The sequence below is a fragment of the Wyeomyia smithii genome, chromosome 3 (assembly GCF_029784165.1).
Source record: "Wyeomyia smithii strain HCP4-BCI-WySm-NY-G18 chromosome 3, ASM2978416v1, whole genome shotgun sequence".
Lineage (NCBI taxonomy): Eukaryota > Metazoa > Arthropoda > Insecta > Diptera > Culicidae > Wyeomyia > Wyeomyia smithii.
In genome coordinates this window covers 76,449,739-76,469,777 of record NC_073696.1, presented here as the reverse complement: position 1 = coordinate 76,469,777, position 20,039 = coordinate 76,449,739, and the positions used below count along the sequence as shown (strand labels likewise).

General features: G+C 39.4%; 1 protein-coding gene across 1 annotated transcript; it reads right to left on the bottom strand.

The window, feature by feature from the left end:
* Positions 1 to 895: 895 nt before the first annotated feature.
* On the bottom strand, positions 896 to 17,138 carry LOC129730898 (protein diaphanous). Its single transcript, XM_055690499.1, has 2 exons — positions 16,549 to 17,138; positions 896 to 5,191 (listed from the first exon to the last, which is right to left on the bottom strand). The coding sequence occupies exons 1-2, from the start codon at positions 16,901 to 16,903 to the stop codon at positions 2,238 to 2,240; spliced, it is 3,309 nt and encodes a 1,102-aa protein (XP_055546474.1). The 5' UTR covers positions 16,904 to 17,138; the 3' UTR covers positions 896 to 2,237.
* Between the last annotated feature and the right edge of the window lie 2,901 nt (positions 17,139 to 20,039).

Genomic DNA, 20,039 nt, shown 5'->3' with positions numbered 1-20,039 from the left:
AAGAGAACGCGGGGACAGGCTTTTCATGCGCGAAATTGATAATGTGTGAGGTTTTACCGGAGTATCAAAGAGTGATTTGAACAACCCAATAATGATTAGAAGACGTCAGTACCCAGTTATTCTAGGCTTTGCCATGACTATCATAAAGTACGGAGGTCATGACTATTATAAAGTACGGTTTGTTTTGTAAGTTTTACATGAAATGTAACATCATACAAATGAAAAATTGAACTCTTTTAAATTATACAGCTTAAACGAAAATTAATAAATCATTAGAAATTTTTTTAGAAAATGGTTAAATAAAGGAAAAAAATGTTCTGTGCAGTGGTTTCGTATGGGAGGCAAGATATTCATTCGTCTTCAAATAAACGATTAATCCAAGCATTTGCATAATACACTGAAAGAAGGATGTTTCTCACCGTCAAGATTAACATTTGAGTTCAAAATTAGTGTTGATCATCTGCATCGAATTGTCATAGTTGAATCTTGATTCCAAACTAGATTTTTTGAAGAAGCTTCACCATTTTAGAATAAATACCAGTATTTGTAGTGGGTCGAAGTAATAGTCCAACATGCATTTTAAAAGTGGCTAGCCACTACGGGTCAACTAGTAATGAAAATAAAATCAACAAAAATGTGACATCAATTTTTTCTCCGTCGTTCTGGAAATTTCGGTCAATGCTTCGTCTGGGTGAACTAAATAAATGAGGTACTTACGAATTGGCAACTACGGCCAAGTAGCGATCTACTCTGTTATCTCATAAGATTACGGTGGTTTTCGATCCTTCTGAAATCTGCTATGCGTAATAAGTCTACCTACAACAGCATTTTTTCTCAATTTTCACAATGGACTGTGATATTGTCTTATTTCACGTGACAACGGAACAACACCGTATGCAATAACATGGTTTAATTTGCTTAATAATATTTACATTCCTAGTAAAATAAAGTAAACATCTGTAACTTTAGCTTAAACTGCTACCAGTATAGAATAGTTTGTATGTGTGTAGAATGTTTTAGAAAATATATATACTCAAAAAATGGGCCGTAAGTATTTCAATACACTTATCACTTGTATATGGTACATGTGAAGCATTAACTATATTTGCCGTTGGTAAAAATGTACGCAAAAACATACGCATACTGATTCCATAAGCCTTACGTTTTGTTAGTATCGAGCTATAAAAAGTATTACGAACCTAGCACTAGAAGCGCCATTTTTCAGTAACCGGTAAATAATATTTTGTATAATTTATACTGCCATTGGAAATGTCTTTTAGTAAGCGCAAATGAGCTCCTTTTATTATACAAATGATTTGTTTATTACAATAGTTTTATGTAAGATATGTGGTGTTTATTTTTGACACAAGTCGCGTTAATGCGCTTTTGGTGCATCAGCACACTTTTATTATATTTTTAATGCCGTTTTATCGAAAACAACCTTCTCAGTTTTAGTCGATAAATCATGTTTCAACAATAGTATTTATTGTTCGTTTTGGTAAGCGTAACAAATCGACTACGCAACACTGCTTCGAATACACCGGCTGAGCTGTGTTGGATATTTGTGCATAATTATGCCAGGAGGTGACCGAAATATTAGCAACTTGGATAAACTACTATTTAGCATGCTGTCAATCAAATAAAAATATCGCAGTGGTGCCCGGGTTTTTTGAGCCTGTAAAAAATGTTTGAAAGCTTCTGGTAGATAAATTTCATCACAAATGAAAGCCGGATTACTAACCAACATGTACATGTAACATGTAATGCCTAGTACTTTAATTTATTAACATAGATGCAATCATTCCGGCTTTACCGGAAACACGACGAAAAGCTTGAACAGAATTTATTGTTAACTTATTCTCGACGAATACAAATGAGTTTTTGCATCCAAAAAACTGACAAAATGATTATCAAACGACAAATTAAGCATTCCTTTAACTGTTCTGAATAGTTTTATCATGTATTGTACAAGCTTAGCAATGCAACTAATCGGGAATGGTTTAATCTGACAGCATGTGTATTTTCAGTGTCATCGTTCACATCTTCATCGAAACTAACATATGTTTTCATGTCTATCTCGGTCACCCGTAGATTTATCAATATTCCTAGCCATAGGCAGGATTGTAGGACTGATAATTACTTTTGATACAAGTGGATCATGTTTTTTTTTTGTTTTGCAGATAACTATTACAATTATAAGACAGGCACATTGCGTTGTAACTTACTTGGACAGCGTTTTACGCTGGACCTAACAATTCCGATAGCATTTCCCTGCTGGAGAAAGCATTGGCTGTTATGCCGGTTCTAGATCGACTTCGATTTAGCTGAGCTCTTCTTTCAGCACCGGCAGGTCGCGGTCCTCTTCGTCGCCGTTGATCGCGGTTACCAAAGGCTGAACCAGTCTGTAGAGCCTCCAGCAAACTGTCCATTACACCTTCCTGGGTTTGTACAGCATCGATATCCACCAGGGCCAGTTTACGCTGTTGCCTCTCCTGCATTTCCCGCTGCGCCCGCTCCTTCGCTTCGGTTGTTCTACGTTTCTTGTCTTCTTCGTCACGCTGCTTCATGTTATCGGCATGTGCTTGTACAAACGAATCCTTAAACGTTCTGATATCGGTGAAGAACTCCTCCATAGTGTACTTGGCAGGATCGAAACAGTAATATTCGGACAGATTCTGGAACAGAGACTCCATTTGTGACAGCATACGTCCCAACACTTCCACCTGGGCGCGGCATTCGATGGCAAATTTTCCCATGACCTCCATAAACCGATCATCATCACTTTGAGGAATTTTGTTATTGTTCAGATCGGATTCCAGATTTTTAAGTGAGTTGTTTATCTGCCTCATCGTTTTCTGGATGTTGTCCAAACTAACCCGCGAGGCCTTATCAACGTGCGATAGATCTTCGTAGAATGTAAGTGCTTCGGGGAACTTTTTCTCCACGACATCTGCTATGTAGTGCAGCAGGGTCTGCTTATTTTCGTAATCTTTTGTGCTGCTCAACTTTGGCAGAAAACTGATTTCAAAACCAAATGCCGCTTCTTTCTTTGATCCAGAGTTCATATAATTGCCTAGTAAAAGGATCAATTCTAACACCTTAGCAAACTTTTTACTCGTTTTAACTTCCTCACAGGCAGCCGTTCCTGCTACAATGTCTGGTTTACAGTCTTGTACCATATCTGGCATGTTAAGTCTGAAACTTAAGCTTTGTAATCGAGCGCCTAGACGCTTGATGTCACCTATCGTCGCCGCGAAAGCCTCCGGTCCCGCTAGAACTTCTCCACGAGCTCGAATTTCTTGCAGCCGCTTCAGTTGATCAGGCGGTGGTATATATTGAATGAGCTGTTGCAATACGCTCGGCCCAAGCACTGTTGTATCACATCGTAGAAGGCACGTTCGAATTTGTTCGTGAGATAGATGCTTCAGAGAACCACAAAGTAAGATGGATAAATTTTGTGCGGTTTTAGCATCCAAGACTCGAAGATCGATGTTTTTCTTCGATGTCGGCGGTCGGTCAACCGAATCTTTATCCGCAGGTTTCATTGGTTTCGAGGAGAACTTAGCGGCCAAGCCCGACAGTATTTCATCGTCTGCCAATTTGTCTTCCTGCACCTTCACCCAGAAGGAATTTTCAGACAGTTTTTGTGGAATAATCGCTTTCCAGTTGGCCCGTTTCATGGGGCCGTCAGTGTCCCATTTCTTTTTCGGTTTCAGTCCGTGTGGTAGTGGTGCAGGTATAGGTGCCATTGGACGTAAACCTGGTGGTCCCATCATTCCAGGCATTGGTGGAGGAGGCGGTCCCATTCCCGGCATAGGGGGAGGAGGTGGACCCATTCCAGGCATTGGAGGAGGTCGGGGAACTCCTGGCATCATCATCGGAGGCGGTGGAGGTGGTGGTGCCCCTCCACTCCCTGGTGGGGGCGGAGGTGGAGGCGGACCTCCCATTCCAGGCACCTGCGGCGGTGGAGGAATATTAATTTGAGGTAGTTTGCTTTTCCCTTTAGGAGATATCACTCCGGTGGCTTCGATTTCTTTTAAGCGGTCTTCCAGTGAAGCTGCTCTAGCTTCGGCTTCTTGCTTAGCAGTTTGCAGCTCTTCCATTCGCTTCTCGAAATCTTCACTCTTTTTAATCTCCAGTTGCTTCGTTTTTTCGGCCATGTCTTCAAGCAGAGTCGATGTGTCTATGTGGAAATCTCGACTTTCGAAGTTCGGATCACACCCGCTTTTGTGTAGTACAATTTGTGAAACGCACTCTTCAATCAACTTAAAGTATGCCGGCCGGTAAACATAATCGTCCCGGATAAACAGGAGATGCTGCAATATCGATAAGAAGTACGGTTCACTGCTGGTATCGACGACCAGATTCTTCAGCAACTCAAAACACTCGTGCATATCGTCCAGATCTAATCGAACATTGTCAAACCTGTTACTGAATTCTTCGAAATCATCCTCCCGAAAAGCGTTGAAGATTTTGAAATGCTTTTCCAGATTTTCGTTGCTGCTTTTTTCCACAATCTCTGCCAGCTGATCCAACCTATCGTGTAACCCAGCACGCATCATTTCGCACCGCAGATGCAACCGAAAGTTTATATCCGAAGGAGTGTTAATCAGACAATTTATGAAGATCATCGTGTTACTTGCCAACTCCCAGTTTCGATCATGTTCTACAAAAAGACCTTCGACGATCGGCCGAAACCGATCACCACCTCGAGCCATCATCGTTGCGTTGGTGATCGCCTTCAGTACCTTCTCGTAACCGTTTCGTTCTTTCACCAGGCAGATAGCAGCCAGCAGCTTGACCGCTTCGCACATTGTGTGTGGCTTGCCAGCATCAACACTTTGCGCCAACAGCAGAACCGCCGCATGCTGATCCGGCGTTAGAATCACATTCAAACCCCAGGAGTTGTTCATAATGGCCTTCAGACAACGCAAACATTCGTATTCGATTTTCTCAAATCGACGAGGGTTCGATTTGCAGTGCCGCAGCAAGTTCACGATTTCGTCGATTCCGGTCTCACCGAATTCCTTGATCCAACTGATTGGATTACTGGTCAGCGCTACCCGCAGACTCTCCATGCATTGCAGAATTTTCGGAATTCGGCTGATGAACTCACCGTCACGCAGATACTGGATGTAGTCAACGGGCTTCTCGAAGCGCGAGTTGGCACGGTGTTCGGTGTTGGTTTTGCCTGGAAAATAGAAGATGCAACATGTTATTAGAAATGTTAATGTAAAAGTACGAAAGATAGAAACTTAGGTTTCTAGAAAATTTTCAATACTAATTTAACCCCTAGAGTAGTTAATAAACTTTGCTGCGAATGCTGTACACAACGGAATGGGTCAGTAACGCCAACTGGCAAGTTTTGCGGTTGAAACTAAATTCAATGGTGGTTCGCTTCGCTGTCTACTAAATAAGCTGCACCACTGGTATTTTTGTTAAAAAATTTTCTCGAGAGCGATGCCAATTATCATGTAGTAAAAGCAGATGACGACCTTGGGTTGTTCCAGTCCAAACCCGTGTAACACCTGCTCCAGCTGCTGGTTCCAAACACGGCTGGGTACAATGCTCTCTGAAGTCAGCACAAGGTGTTGTGTCTTGACTGCTGCATATGGGTTACTTCATTCTTGAGCTTCCTTGGCAGGCATGTCGTGGCGTCCATTTGGTCCACCTTAAGGTCAAACTTTGTGTCCAATGCCATCAGGAATCTTATCGTTGAATACCCTTGACGACTAAGCGGGCTTTGTATCGCTCAATCGACTTCCCGATTTTGAGCAATTCTTCAAGTGCCCACGTCTGGTTGATCTTCAGTGCGGTGATTTCGTTTCTTATAGCTGCCATCCGCAACGTGGTCCCGAGCTGCAGCATTTCGTGAATGAGAAACATGTTGGCCATTATACGTACTATAGGTAATGAAGTCATTATGCTTGCTTAGATGCCGGCGCTCTCGCCAGCAGCACCTCAATTCTGGCTGCATATCAACCAATTATTTAAGTTGTGGCGAGAGCGAAATTTTGTCGTTCGCATCTTCGAATCCATCCTAATTGATCTGGTTGATTGTCAATTGCTTCACTACAGGTCGTACTGCAGTCTGCAAATCACCACACGCTTCATCGACTGCCGCATTGAAAGATTCGATCTCCAAAATGTTAACTGGTTCAGCCTGCTCAGGTCTCACACCACATCGGCCTACTTTCACACGATCTTTACATCACGGTTTTTTTTTTTCCTCTGTGTGGACTCATCACTGCGACCAGAGACATTTTGATCTATTGTGATATTGCCCAGGTGTTTTCTGTACTCCGCACTTCATATTATTGGCAGTATCATTATTGAAGTGAATGATACGCTTTTTTTTATTTATTTATATCCGTGCTTGTGTGTGAGAGTTTACCCTTTCATTTCAAGCTTATTTCTCTACTATACTGCCGAGCCTCTTTTCTATCCTACCAATATGGCCATATTACAATTCCCTGTAGAGGGTGAATATTTCTGAAATCAGTTTTATCATAAGAAGGACTTATTTTGTCAAGAGGAAGGAGTATTATCGAAACCTCGTTCTTCCAGCCAAGACCGCGTAATAATTACAATTCCCTGAAAAGAACTATTATACGTTACTCAACACAGTTTTATTATAAGAGGGACTTTTTTGTTAGGATGAAAGTTAGCAAGGGGTACTATAGAATTCAGCTTGAAGGAAGGGTATGTGATTCTACTAAGATTCGAACCCACGACCACTCGCTTATCAAAGCGGACTCTGTAACACTGCGGCTACGAAGCTCTCTTTACATCACGGTTAATAACGGGTGTTAAATAAAAAATGAGAATCTTTTCAATACCTTTCAGTAACTCAAATACAGAGCGTAAAATTTTCTTTCTCCAAGAAAATTGCTCTTTGGGCTCCCTAGAAACAGTAGGCGTGTTTGGTTTTGCTAGTTTGAATTTAGTCAAAGCAAAGATGGCGTCGAAACAGCACGTGCTCCGCGAACGCATTGTACGGTTCTACGAAACGCATTTCCAGCAAGGAAAAAAGTTCACGGTGACACATTTTAGGGAGGAAAATGTACCTGTCAGTACGGTATATCGTATCCTGGGTTCCCTGAACGTAGAGCGGAAGGTCGGAAGTGGTCGTCCGGTGACGATAATGACGAAGCAGAGGAAGACATCGTTAAAAAAGCTGTTTGACAACAAGGACGCAACCAGCCTGCGTGACGCCGGTCGGAAATATGGCTGCTCCCACGTATTGATCCATCGGACCCTCAAGATGGAAGGAATCGTCTGCAGGAAGAAGACGAGGTCGCCGGAGTACACGAAGGAGCAGATTGAGACGGTTGAAACACAGTGTCGGTGGATGACCAAAAAATACCGCGGGACGTCTTTCGTTCTGGACGACGAAAGCTATTTTTCGCTGTCCAAAACGCATATTCCAGGAAATGATAATTACTACTCCAGCGACAAGTCATCCACACCGCCTGAAGTGAAATACAAGTTCAAGCACAAGTTTGTAAAAAAGGTTATGTTGTACATCGCCATTTCCGACCGGGGCATTTCAAAGCCTTGGTTTAAGCCGAGCGGTCTGGCAATCAACCAACAAATCTATCAAGAAGAGTGCCCCGATAAAATCCTGCTGCCGTTCCTGAACGAGCATCACGCGGATGGGAAGTACGTCTTCTGGCCAGACAAGGCGTCTTCCCATTAGGGAACATCCATAAATGACGTAGCTTTTTTAGATTTTTTTAACCACCTCCTCCCCCATCGTAGCATTTCGTCACAAAGTCAGGACCCCCCTCTAGATAAATACGTAGCTTTATAACGACCACATTTCACTAACCAAAACATACCTTGAGTCATAAATGAACAAGAGAAGACAAGGAAGTAAACAAAAATGACCCTTGACAGACAAAACAGTGATAAAAAAGAACAAATCCAATTTTTTTCTTAGTTTCATGTTTGCTACGTAGCTTGGCTTGAACCCCCACCCTCCCTCTCGTCACATTTCGTCACAAAACTGCAAACCCCTCCCTCCCCCCTCAAATGCTACGTCATTTATGAATGTTCCCTTACGCCAAGAAGACGCTGGCGTATCTTGAGCAGAAAAAGATACCGTTCGTGCCGAAAGATCGTAACCCAACAAACTTACCCCAGTGCCGCCCAATAGAGGATTTCTTTGGCTCACTCAGTGCCCTAGTATATAAAAACAATTGGAGGGCCAAGGATACGAAGCAACTGATGTAGTCCGGAATTGTATCCGGAAAATGGACGTAAGTGCCGTACAACGTTCTTGTGAGAGCATCGCAACAAAGTTGCGTCGAACAGCAGACCACGGCCCTTACTCAAACATTCACTGATATTTTTTTGAAGAAAATACATTATGTTATTAATAAAAAATACTGAAATCGATGAAAAAAAAAATTTTTTTTTATATGTGATTTAAAAATTCTCATTTTTTATTTAACACCCGTAATGACTTCGTTGATCTTCAGGTCGTATAATCTGTAGCCTTTTTTGTTTTCAGTATATCCAACGAAAACACATTTCGTCAATTTTTCCGGCAAATTGGCATCATTTAGCATGCACCTCACTTTCGGCAGCAATGCAGTGGTTGCCTAGGTTGCCAATTTTGCACGTAAATGAATAATTGAGCAGTGATTTAAGTGTTGAGATGAATATGGAAGCGTTGTGAAAAATGGTTTGTTTTACAAAATTCAGGATAAATTTAGCTAAGTTTACTAAATTTCCAATGCTGGACGATTCCATAAGAGCATGTCAGCGTATTTTGTTTATTTGTTCAATGATTTCGTGAAAATTTGGTGTTCAATCGGGGCATTCTTCGTGAATATCGGCCTAATGAGAGGAATAATGGAGCGGTTACCCTATTTAAAACAATATGTTGAAGGGTGGAAAACTGGCAGCCGCAAGGTTACAGAGGCTGCTTTGATAAGCAGATGGTCATGAGTTCCATTCCTGTTAGACGCAGGCCATTTTTGATTGTTTGAGGACTTAAGCATGGGTTTATTCTCAGGCTCCTCACCACCACCACCACCTCACTTGGTCCGAACCTGTTTGCTTTCTCACGATGGGGTAGAGAACATTTAAATGCTTCTGAGACAACGTCGCTCTCGCATCGATAGAACCGCGATACACATACCCCATCGCATCGCATCACAGGACATTTGTACGTCTCTGTAGTTGGGTACAGATGAACGCGCGTCCTCGGTCTCGCAATCGATCACTTATCAAGGTGAATCCTGATTCAACATTCACCCTTCCCTTTTAACAAAAAAATCTCCTTCTTGTGATCTTTGTGAAAATGCAGGTCTACAAACAGCAATTTTTACAACTGATTGCAAGGACGTGACCGGCGCCGTTATTGATCATTGAAAAAGTGTTGGGTCACTGAAAACTTGTACATTGAGAATGGTCGGTCACTCCCAGCCCCATTCAATTGATTCACTGTGCAATTTTACTGATTCGGATCAATTACGGAGTATCAACCATTGATATGCGCAGTCAGTCAAGCTAAGCAAGTAACCATTTAAAACAATATGTTGAAAAACAATGTTCTGGGGCAAGAAAAAAAATTAACAAAAATTTTTGACATAATTTCGAAACTTTCCTGGAAGTTTCAAGTTGATATTATTTTCTGTTAAAAAAATATGGGTTTCGAGGTTGGTGACCCAACGAGTTTTCAAACGAGAAGCGAGCGTTCGATAGAAATAAATTTCAGTCGTAAAGCGGTCAGAAAATGCTTAGTCTGTTTTCTAACTTGGTGATGAAGACAGTGCACAATGGTCCAGAAACAAAAATTGGGGGGAAATTTGGATCTAGAGCTCTATAGCAATATTTTGGAGAAGAACTTGATCCTAAAAGAAAAAAATTTTATCCTAAAATATCGAAAATCGATCAACTGGTTCAAAAGTTGAAATTTTTTGAAAATTATATACATCAAATACAGCCGATTTTCGATTTTTTAGGATCAAATTAATAGTAATAACTTCTAGTTTTAAGAAAAAATACCAAGAAAATAAACCGGTGTGCTTTTATATGCATAATATATGAAAATATTGAAACTTTTGCCATGTTCTTAAATTGAATTTACCCAAATTTAAAAAAAACATATTTTCAAAAATTTCTCCATTTATAGAGTCAAATGTGCCCTGTTAATTGAAACCAAGAGATATTTTTATGTTTGCCCCAAAAAGAATGACAAAAAAAAGAAAAACGCATATTTTTTGATGAGAAACATTAATAACTTTGAGCAGAATTGAGATATTCACGATGTCAGCATTGTAAACTGTTTCTCTTAAAAAGCCCTTAAAATCGTTCAAAAACGGTTTCAAGATGAAAATTAAAATGTTAGAGCGCAAAATGTGTTTTTTTTTTTCAATATAAATCGGTTGTTTTCAAAGATAGAGAAAAACTTTTTTTTACAAAGTTACTTAAAACTAACGGAGCTATAACATTGTAGAACAATTTTTTCTTCTATCTTTAATTTTTTCTATCTATCTTAAATTTAAGATGATTTTTCTATAAGCGCTTTAGCATATGTAACAACTTTGAAGAAGAAAGTTTTTCTACAAAATATTGCTATAGAGCTCTAGACCCAAATTTCCCCCTAAATTTTGTTTCTGGACCATTATGCAGTGGGATTACATCGCCCATGCTATCAATAACAGTCATTATTGGTTTATTTTTGGTATGAGAACTTAAAAAAGCTGGGTTTAGGAGCGTTTCTCGTTTGATAGTGCGTTGCAGCACCAACTTAGAAACCAAAACATAACACCAACTTGAAACTTTCAGTTTTGAAATTGGACTAAAAATACTCGTGTTTTTTTTTATTTTTCGGTGCCACAGAACATTATTACCTTAAAAAACCTTCATCAAATTCGATGGAGTATTTCTAAAGATACGCTTACTTTTAAGAAATATTGACAAAATTTCAAAAGTCAATAACAACTTGAAAACTTACTTAAATTCAACAAAAGATGGAGAATCAAGTTCTTGGGTAAAACTCTTGAAGTTTTTAATATTCATTTGAAATAAAAAATAGACATCGCTATTTTTAGTTATCCACGAATTCTGACCCATTGGTATTCGTAATGCGCAATGATTTTATTTGGCTTTCGCAGTCTTTTTTCACAAATATATTATGCGACAATTTATCTTAATTGCCCGACGTTTCTGCCGTTGTTGGTGATCTTTTGAAAAAAAAAAATTATTTATCTCGTATTTGTTTAAATAGTTGTTATCCAACAGTACGAGATCCTGTAAAGCTCTCGTATAGTTTATATTCAGCGACCATGTATTTTTGAAATACGATGATAAAACAAAACTTTCCTTCAAAAAGACCACCAAAAACGGTCGAAACGTCGGAAATTTTCATCACATGTTGCTTAACATATTCGAGTGTAATCCTTCAAACCTTGGTATTCTTTCACTAACTGTTCAATGAAAACAGCTATTCTGGAGATCTGTTCCATGTCAATACTTGGTCTTACGATAACCGGCGAACAAATTATCTACGTTCAATCCTCCGGATGCGCAAGAACCATCATCGTTGATTTGCATTCTGAACCAGAACAGTTTGAGATTGTAAGGCTTGGTAGTTTTAAGTAGTAGTAGAAGTAGTCGTTGACAACGTATGGTATGCTCAAGTTGATTGTGAAGGAGTCACTGGAAATTAGGTGGTAGAAAGCTACCATACTTAAAACAACCCATTAGTGGGAAGAAATGTTTTATTTCCGAACTAATTTTTCGCTCGGTTTGATACGGATTATTGGGAGTAATAACAGTTGCTATATTGCTTTAATAAACTCTTGTTTCAAAGCAAAAGAACGCCATCGACACGTAGTTCTATTATTGAGAGCAAATTTTCTTAACTTAACAATGGGGAAAAACACCGGATGAATGGTAACCGACTTTGCTGATTACGGATAATGGTAAAACAGAATAATGGTCAAAAACTAAAGCTGAAAACTGCAGTTTATAAAAGATTTCAAACCGAAAACAAAAAATGTTTCATTTATTTCGTGTTGTTATTAATCACGGTTATCACATATTTGAAGCCAAATGTGACCACTAATGTTTCATGCCAATCCAATTACAAGTATCCGACCGCCTTTGTATTCATTAATGCAAATTGAAACATAGCAGAAATAATTTAAAAGGAAAATCAATATTGTTGGTTGCTGGTCAATTAGTGAAGCCTATTGAGTGATTTCCTATTTAAGTGAAAAGAATCTTTTCCCGCAAATACAGTTGTTGTTTTGGTAGGAAGCGCACAGTTTGATTTTCGAAAAATGTTTGGCAAATTTTTCTTATGGATGGCCATTACCGTCTTTTACTTGATTTCGGCGATGGAAAGTTCGCCGACGTTTGGCTTGTTAGCTGATTACGTGCAGATGGAAGATTTGGAAAAAATGGACAAGGGTTTGGATGTCGCTATAAAAGCGGTGGAAGCTGCCGATAAAGTAGTCCACACTGCCGATGATGCCGCACATGGATTTCTCGACACTTTGAAATCGGTCAAGGAATTGGCGAAACCGGCGAGATGAATTAGACAGCGTGGAAATATGATTTTAAATACCATGTCATGTGTATGACTGATGTAATGTAAATTAAATGTATTTAAAATCACACGATTGCAGAATTTAATATCACATTCCTAATCAGAAACTATTTTTCTAGACTCAAACAGTGTCAAACGCTTAGTGGTAAACTACTAAAGCCTATAGTTCATTCACTAATGACAAATCGTCATGATTTATATGTGTCAGCAAATTTGTCCAATTCATCAATCAAAATATGATTGGAAAATGCAGGTTTATGGTATCGTAGAATACAAACAACCAGGTTCAGCTTAGTTTGTGTTCCCAAAAAAAAATTTTATTCTTTTTAAGCAACTTGCGCTGAATTGTTCCTAAGTACCATCTTCAAACAGTAGAACTAATACCTATAGTTTAGAACTTCGCTGGTTGCAGTGTGCACAGACAAGGTTTATCGGAGTTCTTGTATTTCCTTCGAATAGCACTTGGATTCTATCATATTTTCACGTGCACCGTTTTAACAAATATCCTATGTTTTATGCAACTAGAAATCAGTAATTGACTAAAACTAATTTGTCCAGCGAAATGTGACAAAAATAATGCCTGATCTAAACAAACAGAATATAACTTTTTGATCATCTCTACAAGAGATTGCCTGCAAATTACACTTGCTTAGTGACTTAGTTAGCTTTGTAAAAAGTACATGTACCGTTACAAATCAATATGTTCAAGGCGCTCGTTACAACGAACTATTTAAGAAAAAACGCACATACAAGGTTTTGGAACAGTCAGTACAAAACCATTCCTCGGTGCTAACAGGTTAAACCATTAGTGTAATCAAAATGCCCAGTAAAATCTCACTGATGGTAGTGATTGCATTAAATTGTGTACTTTTTCAATCGCTTCAAGCTGCTCCGATACTGGATTCCCTAATCCCATCGTTCATTCGAGATTATTTTAGCTCAATATCCAGCAAAGATCCTACCGATGAGTTGACTGCGCTTAAAGCTAAAAATGCAGCAATGGAAGCCCAATTGGCTCAAGTGCACGACCAACTAAAAAATGTTACGGAACAGATGGAAAAATCCGAAAAATCTGGGGCACCAACAGCTGCCGTACCGGCAGTTGATAATAGAAATGAAAAATCCTCAGCAAAACTACCAGAAGCGACAGCAACGAAAGCGCCACCAGTAGCGACTACAGAGACCGCAACAGCAGCCTTAGCAACAAAAGTATCATAATCAAAACTCCGAAAAGAGAGAAACAATAAAGGGATGTGTTATTTTATATCAATATTTTCCTCTAAGAGTAGTGATCGACTTCTAAAAGTTAAGCCCGCGTTCTGTTACTGATCCAAATATGAGTGCAAAATCTCACTCAAATCAGAAAAGAAATTAAATTTTGCGTATTTTCATGTTATTGTGGCAGATAATGCTCGCCAGTGAAATCTATTGACCCGCCGATTCTCTAATGAATTGAGTGCCGAGCTGTGGTGCATGGAGTGGATTATATGATGTTTGGCTATTCGATTGTGCTGGCGATATTGGTCAGTCGAACTGAAATCATTGCAGGTTGAGATAACGCGCGAATTTAATTTAAGTAAAAGCCGCGAAGGACCTGCCGAATAGCATAACATAGCAATTTCACTGCTGATACGTGCTGTTGTGTTAACTAGTGTGCGTTACTGTATAGGAACTTCGTTTTGTTTGATTCTATCGGTCATTTCTTATCTCAAAGATTTGCTTAATGAGGTCGAACTGGTCTTGAATATTAGATGCTTTCGTTTTGTGGTTTTCGATACACTCAAAGACATCTGATGTTATTTACAAAAACAAAAATTTTCACTGCAGCATTGCACAAAACTGCACTGAACTGTACGCAAATAATTTTTCTGTTAAACTCTGTGTTTTACCCATCAAAAGTAACCGAGAAATCGGAACGCAGTAACGCGCACACAAGCGAGCTATTATTGCAGGGACAGCACGTGTCCTTCACAATCGCCGGTATGCGCAACGGTGCCAATCAAAGTGGTGACAAGCCATGAGTCAGCAGCCGATAATGAATATTTCTTATAATGCATTCTCGTTCGCGTTGTGGTAACATTGGCACTGACGACGACGTGTCAGGCTTATCATGTTCAACAGACAAAATTGCTGAACACTTTTCACGAACGGAATTCACCTTAAGCTTCAGTTCATCTTAGATTATCGCAACGGTTTCGGAAAGAAACAAACCTGTCTTAGGTGGTGCATCTTCATAGCGGGAGCGATTCTAGCGCAGTGTCTGATAAGCGAGGAATGAACAAAGGCGTGTCCACTCTACGGACAGTGTGCGACAATAGAGAGGAATTGCTTTTTTTAAATACCTGCGATAATTTCTTGCATCATTTTATACTTGAGTTTTAGGCCCAGTCGATTTGATTGCGGTTCTATTGTGGTCCAAATTTGTATATAAAACGTTGAGCTTTGATAAGCAGAGATAAAAATATCTAGTGTAGTTCGAAAAGCAAAACGGCGCTCTTTTTTTCTGACACAGACTGTAAGAGTAAGACGATAAGGTTCGTTAATTGGTCCACCACTTTTTAAAAGGTTGGTAAATCACACTACAGACTGTTAAGATTGGAAATGTGTCATTCTTAAGAAGAAAAACGACTTCAAAACTGTCAGCAAACAAGTAACTGAAAATGATGTCTGTAAATGGTGGTAATGAATGAAGCACAAAGAATTCAAATAATAATTCATCCTACCAAGAAATAGAGCAAATTGCTCTGCATGAATATTAACCCATGCGCAGCCGAAAATTTTCAAAAAATAACCCAATCCACCAATTTTAAAGCTCATAATAAAACGGAATAAATTGATTGAACGATTATTCAAAGCAGCTGTACCGCGAGCCGACTGCTTACATCATCTACTAAATGATCACCGTCGCGGTGATCAGCCTCTCGGCAGTCATCGCTTTTTAAAGGTAAAAGTGCTAATGAATCAGCTAGCGTACCTTCCTACAGCGAAAGAAATAAAAGAAACTGAAGAAAGAATCATCATCCACATCACTCTGAGAATGCGAGTTCGCATTCAATATTCAATACCACAAGACAGCGAAACAGATTGAAAGCGAACCAACAAAAAATGACTTGGGTTTAAAGATTATCGACAGTTGAACCACAACAAAGTGTTAAAATTGAACTGGGAAACAGATAATTCTGTGTTTAGTGTCTTTTCGGGTTCACTACGCAATGATTCTTTAGTTTTTTTATACCAAGATAATAACTAAGATAAACATAATGTCAGATTATTGTTTATTGTACTAATTATACTGGTTGCGATGATTAGGATGATTGCCCATGGCCGCTTAAATACAACAAGTAGAACACATCAAACTTCACACTCAATCAATAATATATTGTTATTTAATAATATCCGATCGGTAGACGAATAATGCAAAAAATAAATCAGACATCGATTACAATTTCTCTATGTTATGCGCAAAACAAATTAAAAGCATGGGAAAAATGAAAAGCAAAACCATTCATGGCACCCACGGCGTATGATGCACTCTGTATGAATAAGCTGTTTTGGAAGAATACCAGCGGCAAACACAGCGAACAGGATTGCTATGAGACAATCTTTAATTTTATCCCATCTGCATTTTGCAAGATATAAATACACATTACACGAGTGAATCTCATTTGGCAGGAGTAATTTCACGCTAACTATTTGCGACAATCCAGCGACCGTTTCCAAGGACTCACCAATACAGAACTATACAGAATCAAGGTCCCTTGAGAGGGATCAACAAAGAGCAGTCGTTTTTGTTTGCTTCCGCATGATCATCATGTATTGCAATCGATCTCGTTCGCCTTGACTGTGTCTCGCAAATCCACTTGTTGATATCCAAATCCCTCCAAAAATAATGAAAAACTCCCACAACTAGACCGATGGTTTGCGCACCAAAACAAAAACAAATAATTTGCCCCAGCCCCCGCCTCAGACCACTAACTAACCTTTCACGTGCATAAGAATCATTTTTTTCTTCTCGTCTAGCGATTTCAGCAACAGTGGATCGCGCTTATCCTTTGGGATATTCATGTCTTCCAGTATCTCAAGGAATTTCTGATTGACTTCCGCCTCGTTCATACGCTTCATATCGTTGTTCAGCTCATCGAGGATGGCCAGTTCAGATTCCGCCCCAGACAGCGGTCGGCCTCCATTAATGCTGTAGCCACCGTGGCCGCTTCCACCGGCTGGACCACCAGCTCCGTAGTTACCGGAGCCGCCACGACCACCTTTTTTGTGTGGTCGACCGAAAAACAGCGTATCGAGCAAGCCACCCGATTTAGCACGATCATGTTTCGACATTTTGCAGCACACACCCAGCACATTAAATATCACCGCCTGGACAAATGCCTGGCCCAGCACACGACGCACACACTAAACAGCAGATTTTCCCAAACACGACTTGATCAAATGCGAATTAAGATTTTACAAAACGCGACATTAATAACTGACATCATTTCACTCCGCGGACTTCGTCACTCTTTTGACATTCTACGATTAAAACAGGTTCGCCAGTGGATGATGCTTCGCATTTAAAAAAAACATTCCACTGCTGGCGATTACGTCAACGGTAGGGTTGAGTTCAATGCTGGCAGCATTGTTTACGAAAATCGACAAATATTGTACGAAAGTTCAGAAATGAAACAAGTTTACACGGAGAAAATTAAGCTTTCGAAGAGATGGGTAAAATAATACTAATCCCTTAAACAGAGTGTTGAATAGTTTGTATTTTTGCAATTTTTGACGTTGACTAACGTCTATATCGAAGTTAGGAACCTGTTTTTGAAAATCTAGTAATTCAACCAGGAATAACCAGGGAAAAGTGGTCAGGTTTTGAGCGCTTATTTTTCAGTCATCTATAATCAGGTTTTCGAGGTTTTGGCATCAATCGATCAGAATTTTTTTTACGGTTTAATTTATGTAACAAAAACAAACTATTGTTTGAGATACACTATTGAAAAATTGGTAATTAATATCGATTGTCTAAATCATACCGCACAGCCAATCACTACCTCTCTTCCCAAGCACAGTCGACACTAATGAATACAATCGATTTGACTTTGTTGTTATTGTTGTTGTCACTTTCTGTTTCCGATGTTTATTTACGTTCCTTGTCATTTCATTATCTACTAAAGGGCACCGTTCGAACATTTCACCCCATCAGTTTACTAGCAGCAGGCAGCAGCAGCGGACATCAACACCGATGGCAGTAGGCGAAGTGGATCAGCACCGGGCAACAGCGGCGGTGGTAGTGGTTAGCTGCAGTTCTTACCTCTTTCAGTTCGGCTTCCCTTCGATCTGAGTTGGACCCCACCAGCGGTAATCCGATTCAGATATCGTTGGGTGAATACAACCCGAAACTGAAAGAGACTCGCACCGCCAGGTGGTTTGAGATGCCACCATCATCCAGCGTATGTATATATACGGGGTGTGTGCACATAACGTTTGTGAATATCTGTAGCGTGTGTCCCTAATATATAAGGTGTGTGGCTTGCTATATAGTGTGTGTGTGTGTGTATGTTTATGGCGTGTATGCATGTCTGTAGCGCGTGTGTGCATGTTTATAGCGCGTGTGGCACCGCCAGGTTTGAGAAGCCACCATCATCCAGCGTATGTCTTTGGGCTATATAAGAGACTGTTTCTCCTCCAGCAAAGCAGAGGGACGAATGACCGTTTGGGGTTAAAGTTCCTTCAAAAGAAATCAATCAATCAAACCCCATCAGTTTCATTACTAAATCGTACCGGTTACATACGGACGCTAGGTGTTGGCAGCTGAAGGAGGAAAGACAAAATAGCACCGGTCATCTCGTGCCGGTTTCACCCGTAATACTGGTGGCTGTTAGTAGTACATGGCTACTGCAAAATACTAAAATGTCTGGAATTCTGGACGGACCAACCAGTAAACAAGAATAATCGGCAACTGGTGCCTTTTGGTGCCTCGAAGTTTTGTAATAGAAGCGTTGCAATTCCCTCTACTATTTGTTTTAATGGAATATAAGAATACGGTAGTTAACGTCAACGTCTTGAATACCACCCTCCTACTATTTAATTACAATTATCTTATTATTATTTTTCAACTACTTCAAAAGCAATTAAATTTAGTCGTAGAGAGCAAACAAATCGTAACATAGAAACAGGAACCTATATCAAATCAATAAAAAATGTAAATATTTGTAATTAAAATTTGGAGTCTCGATTTTAATTTAAACTACATTCCCTTACAAAATATCTTGATATTGTTTTGGATAAAATTGGACGGAAGATCGCATACCTATGCGAGTGAGATAAGAAAATACGTGCGTCTAAACAGGCTTGTCATTTCACTAGCCTGTAGGGGAGAATATCTTTCACTAGGAAAACAACTGCTCTCACACTGGTGGACAACAATTATCTTTGACAATTTTTTTATCTGTTTAAAAGTGGCAAATATTGGACGCTTGGTCAAAGAGTAAATTAGAGCCTTAAGGCTGGTCAAAGATAGTTGTTTGTCATTCTCCAATTTTTACATGTGGCAAACACGGGAAAACAACAATCATGATGTCAAAAAACTTGGACTATTATGTCAGAAGGTCAAATATTAGACCATTGATCAAAGAGTGTAATACAGACTTTAAAGCCTGTAGTGCACTCTTTGACCAAGCGTCAAATATTAGTCACTTTTTGACAGAGAAAAATTTAGTCAAAGATAATTGTTTGTCACTCTTCAATTTTTACATGGGGCAAACACGGACAAACAACAACCATGCGGTCAAATAAATTTGACCATTATGTCAGAAGGTCAAATATTTGACCATTGGACAAAGAGTGTAAATCCTGTAGTACATTCTTTGACCAATGGTCAAATATTTGACCTTCTGACATAATAGTCAAATTTATTTGACATCATGATTATTGTTTGCCCGTGTTTGCCACATGTAAAAATAGAAGAGTGACAAACAATTATCTTTGACCAAATTTTTATCTGTCAAAAAGTGACAAATATTTGACGCTTGGTCAAAGAGTGTAATTCAGCCTTAATACAGGCTTTACAACCCGATAAAAAGACCCTCATATTTTTCCTCATATCTAGTACATTCTCGTAGGCACAATTGCCCGATTTCGATTCCGACGAATCAACTGATTGTTGCAACAACTCTTATGGGAGTTTAACAGGGGGGTTGACTAAAGCCCTAGAGTTAAAGTTTGGCCGACTGTCACTGAAAAGTTCCAATCGAACAGTCAACAGTTTTTTATCATAGTTTTAACATTGCTGATGTTCGATTGGAACGAGTTTTGACAGTTCGATTGGAGTTTTTAGTGACAGTCGGCCAAACTTTAACTCTAGGCCTTTAGGGTTTACCGATTGATCAGTATACGACAGGGCTGCCAAGTATACAGATTTTTCTGTATTATACAGATTTACTGACCACGATACAGAAATTATACAGAATACAGAATT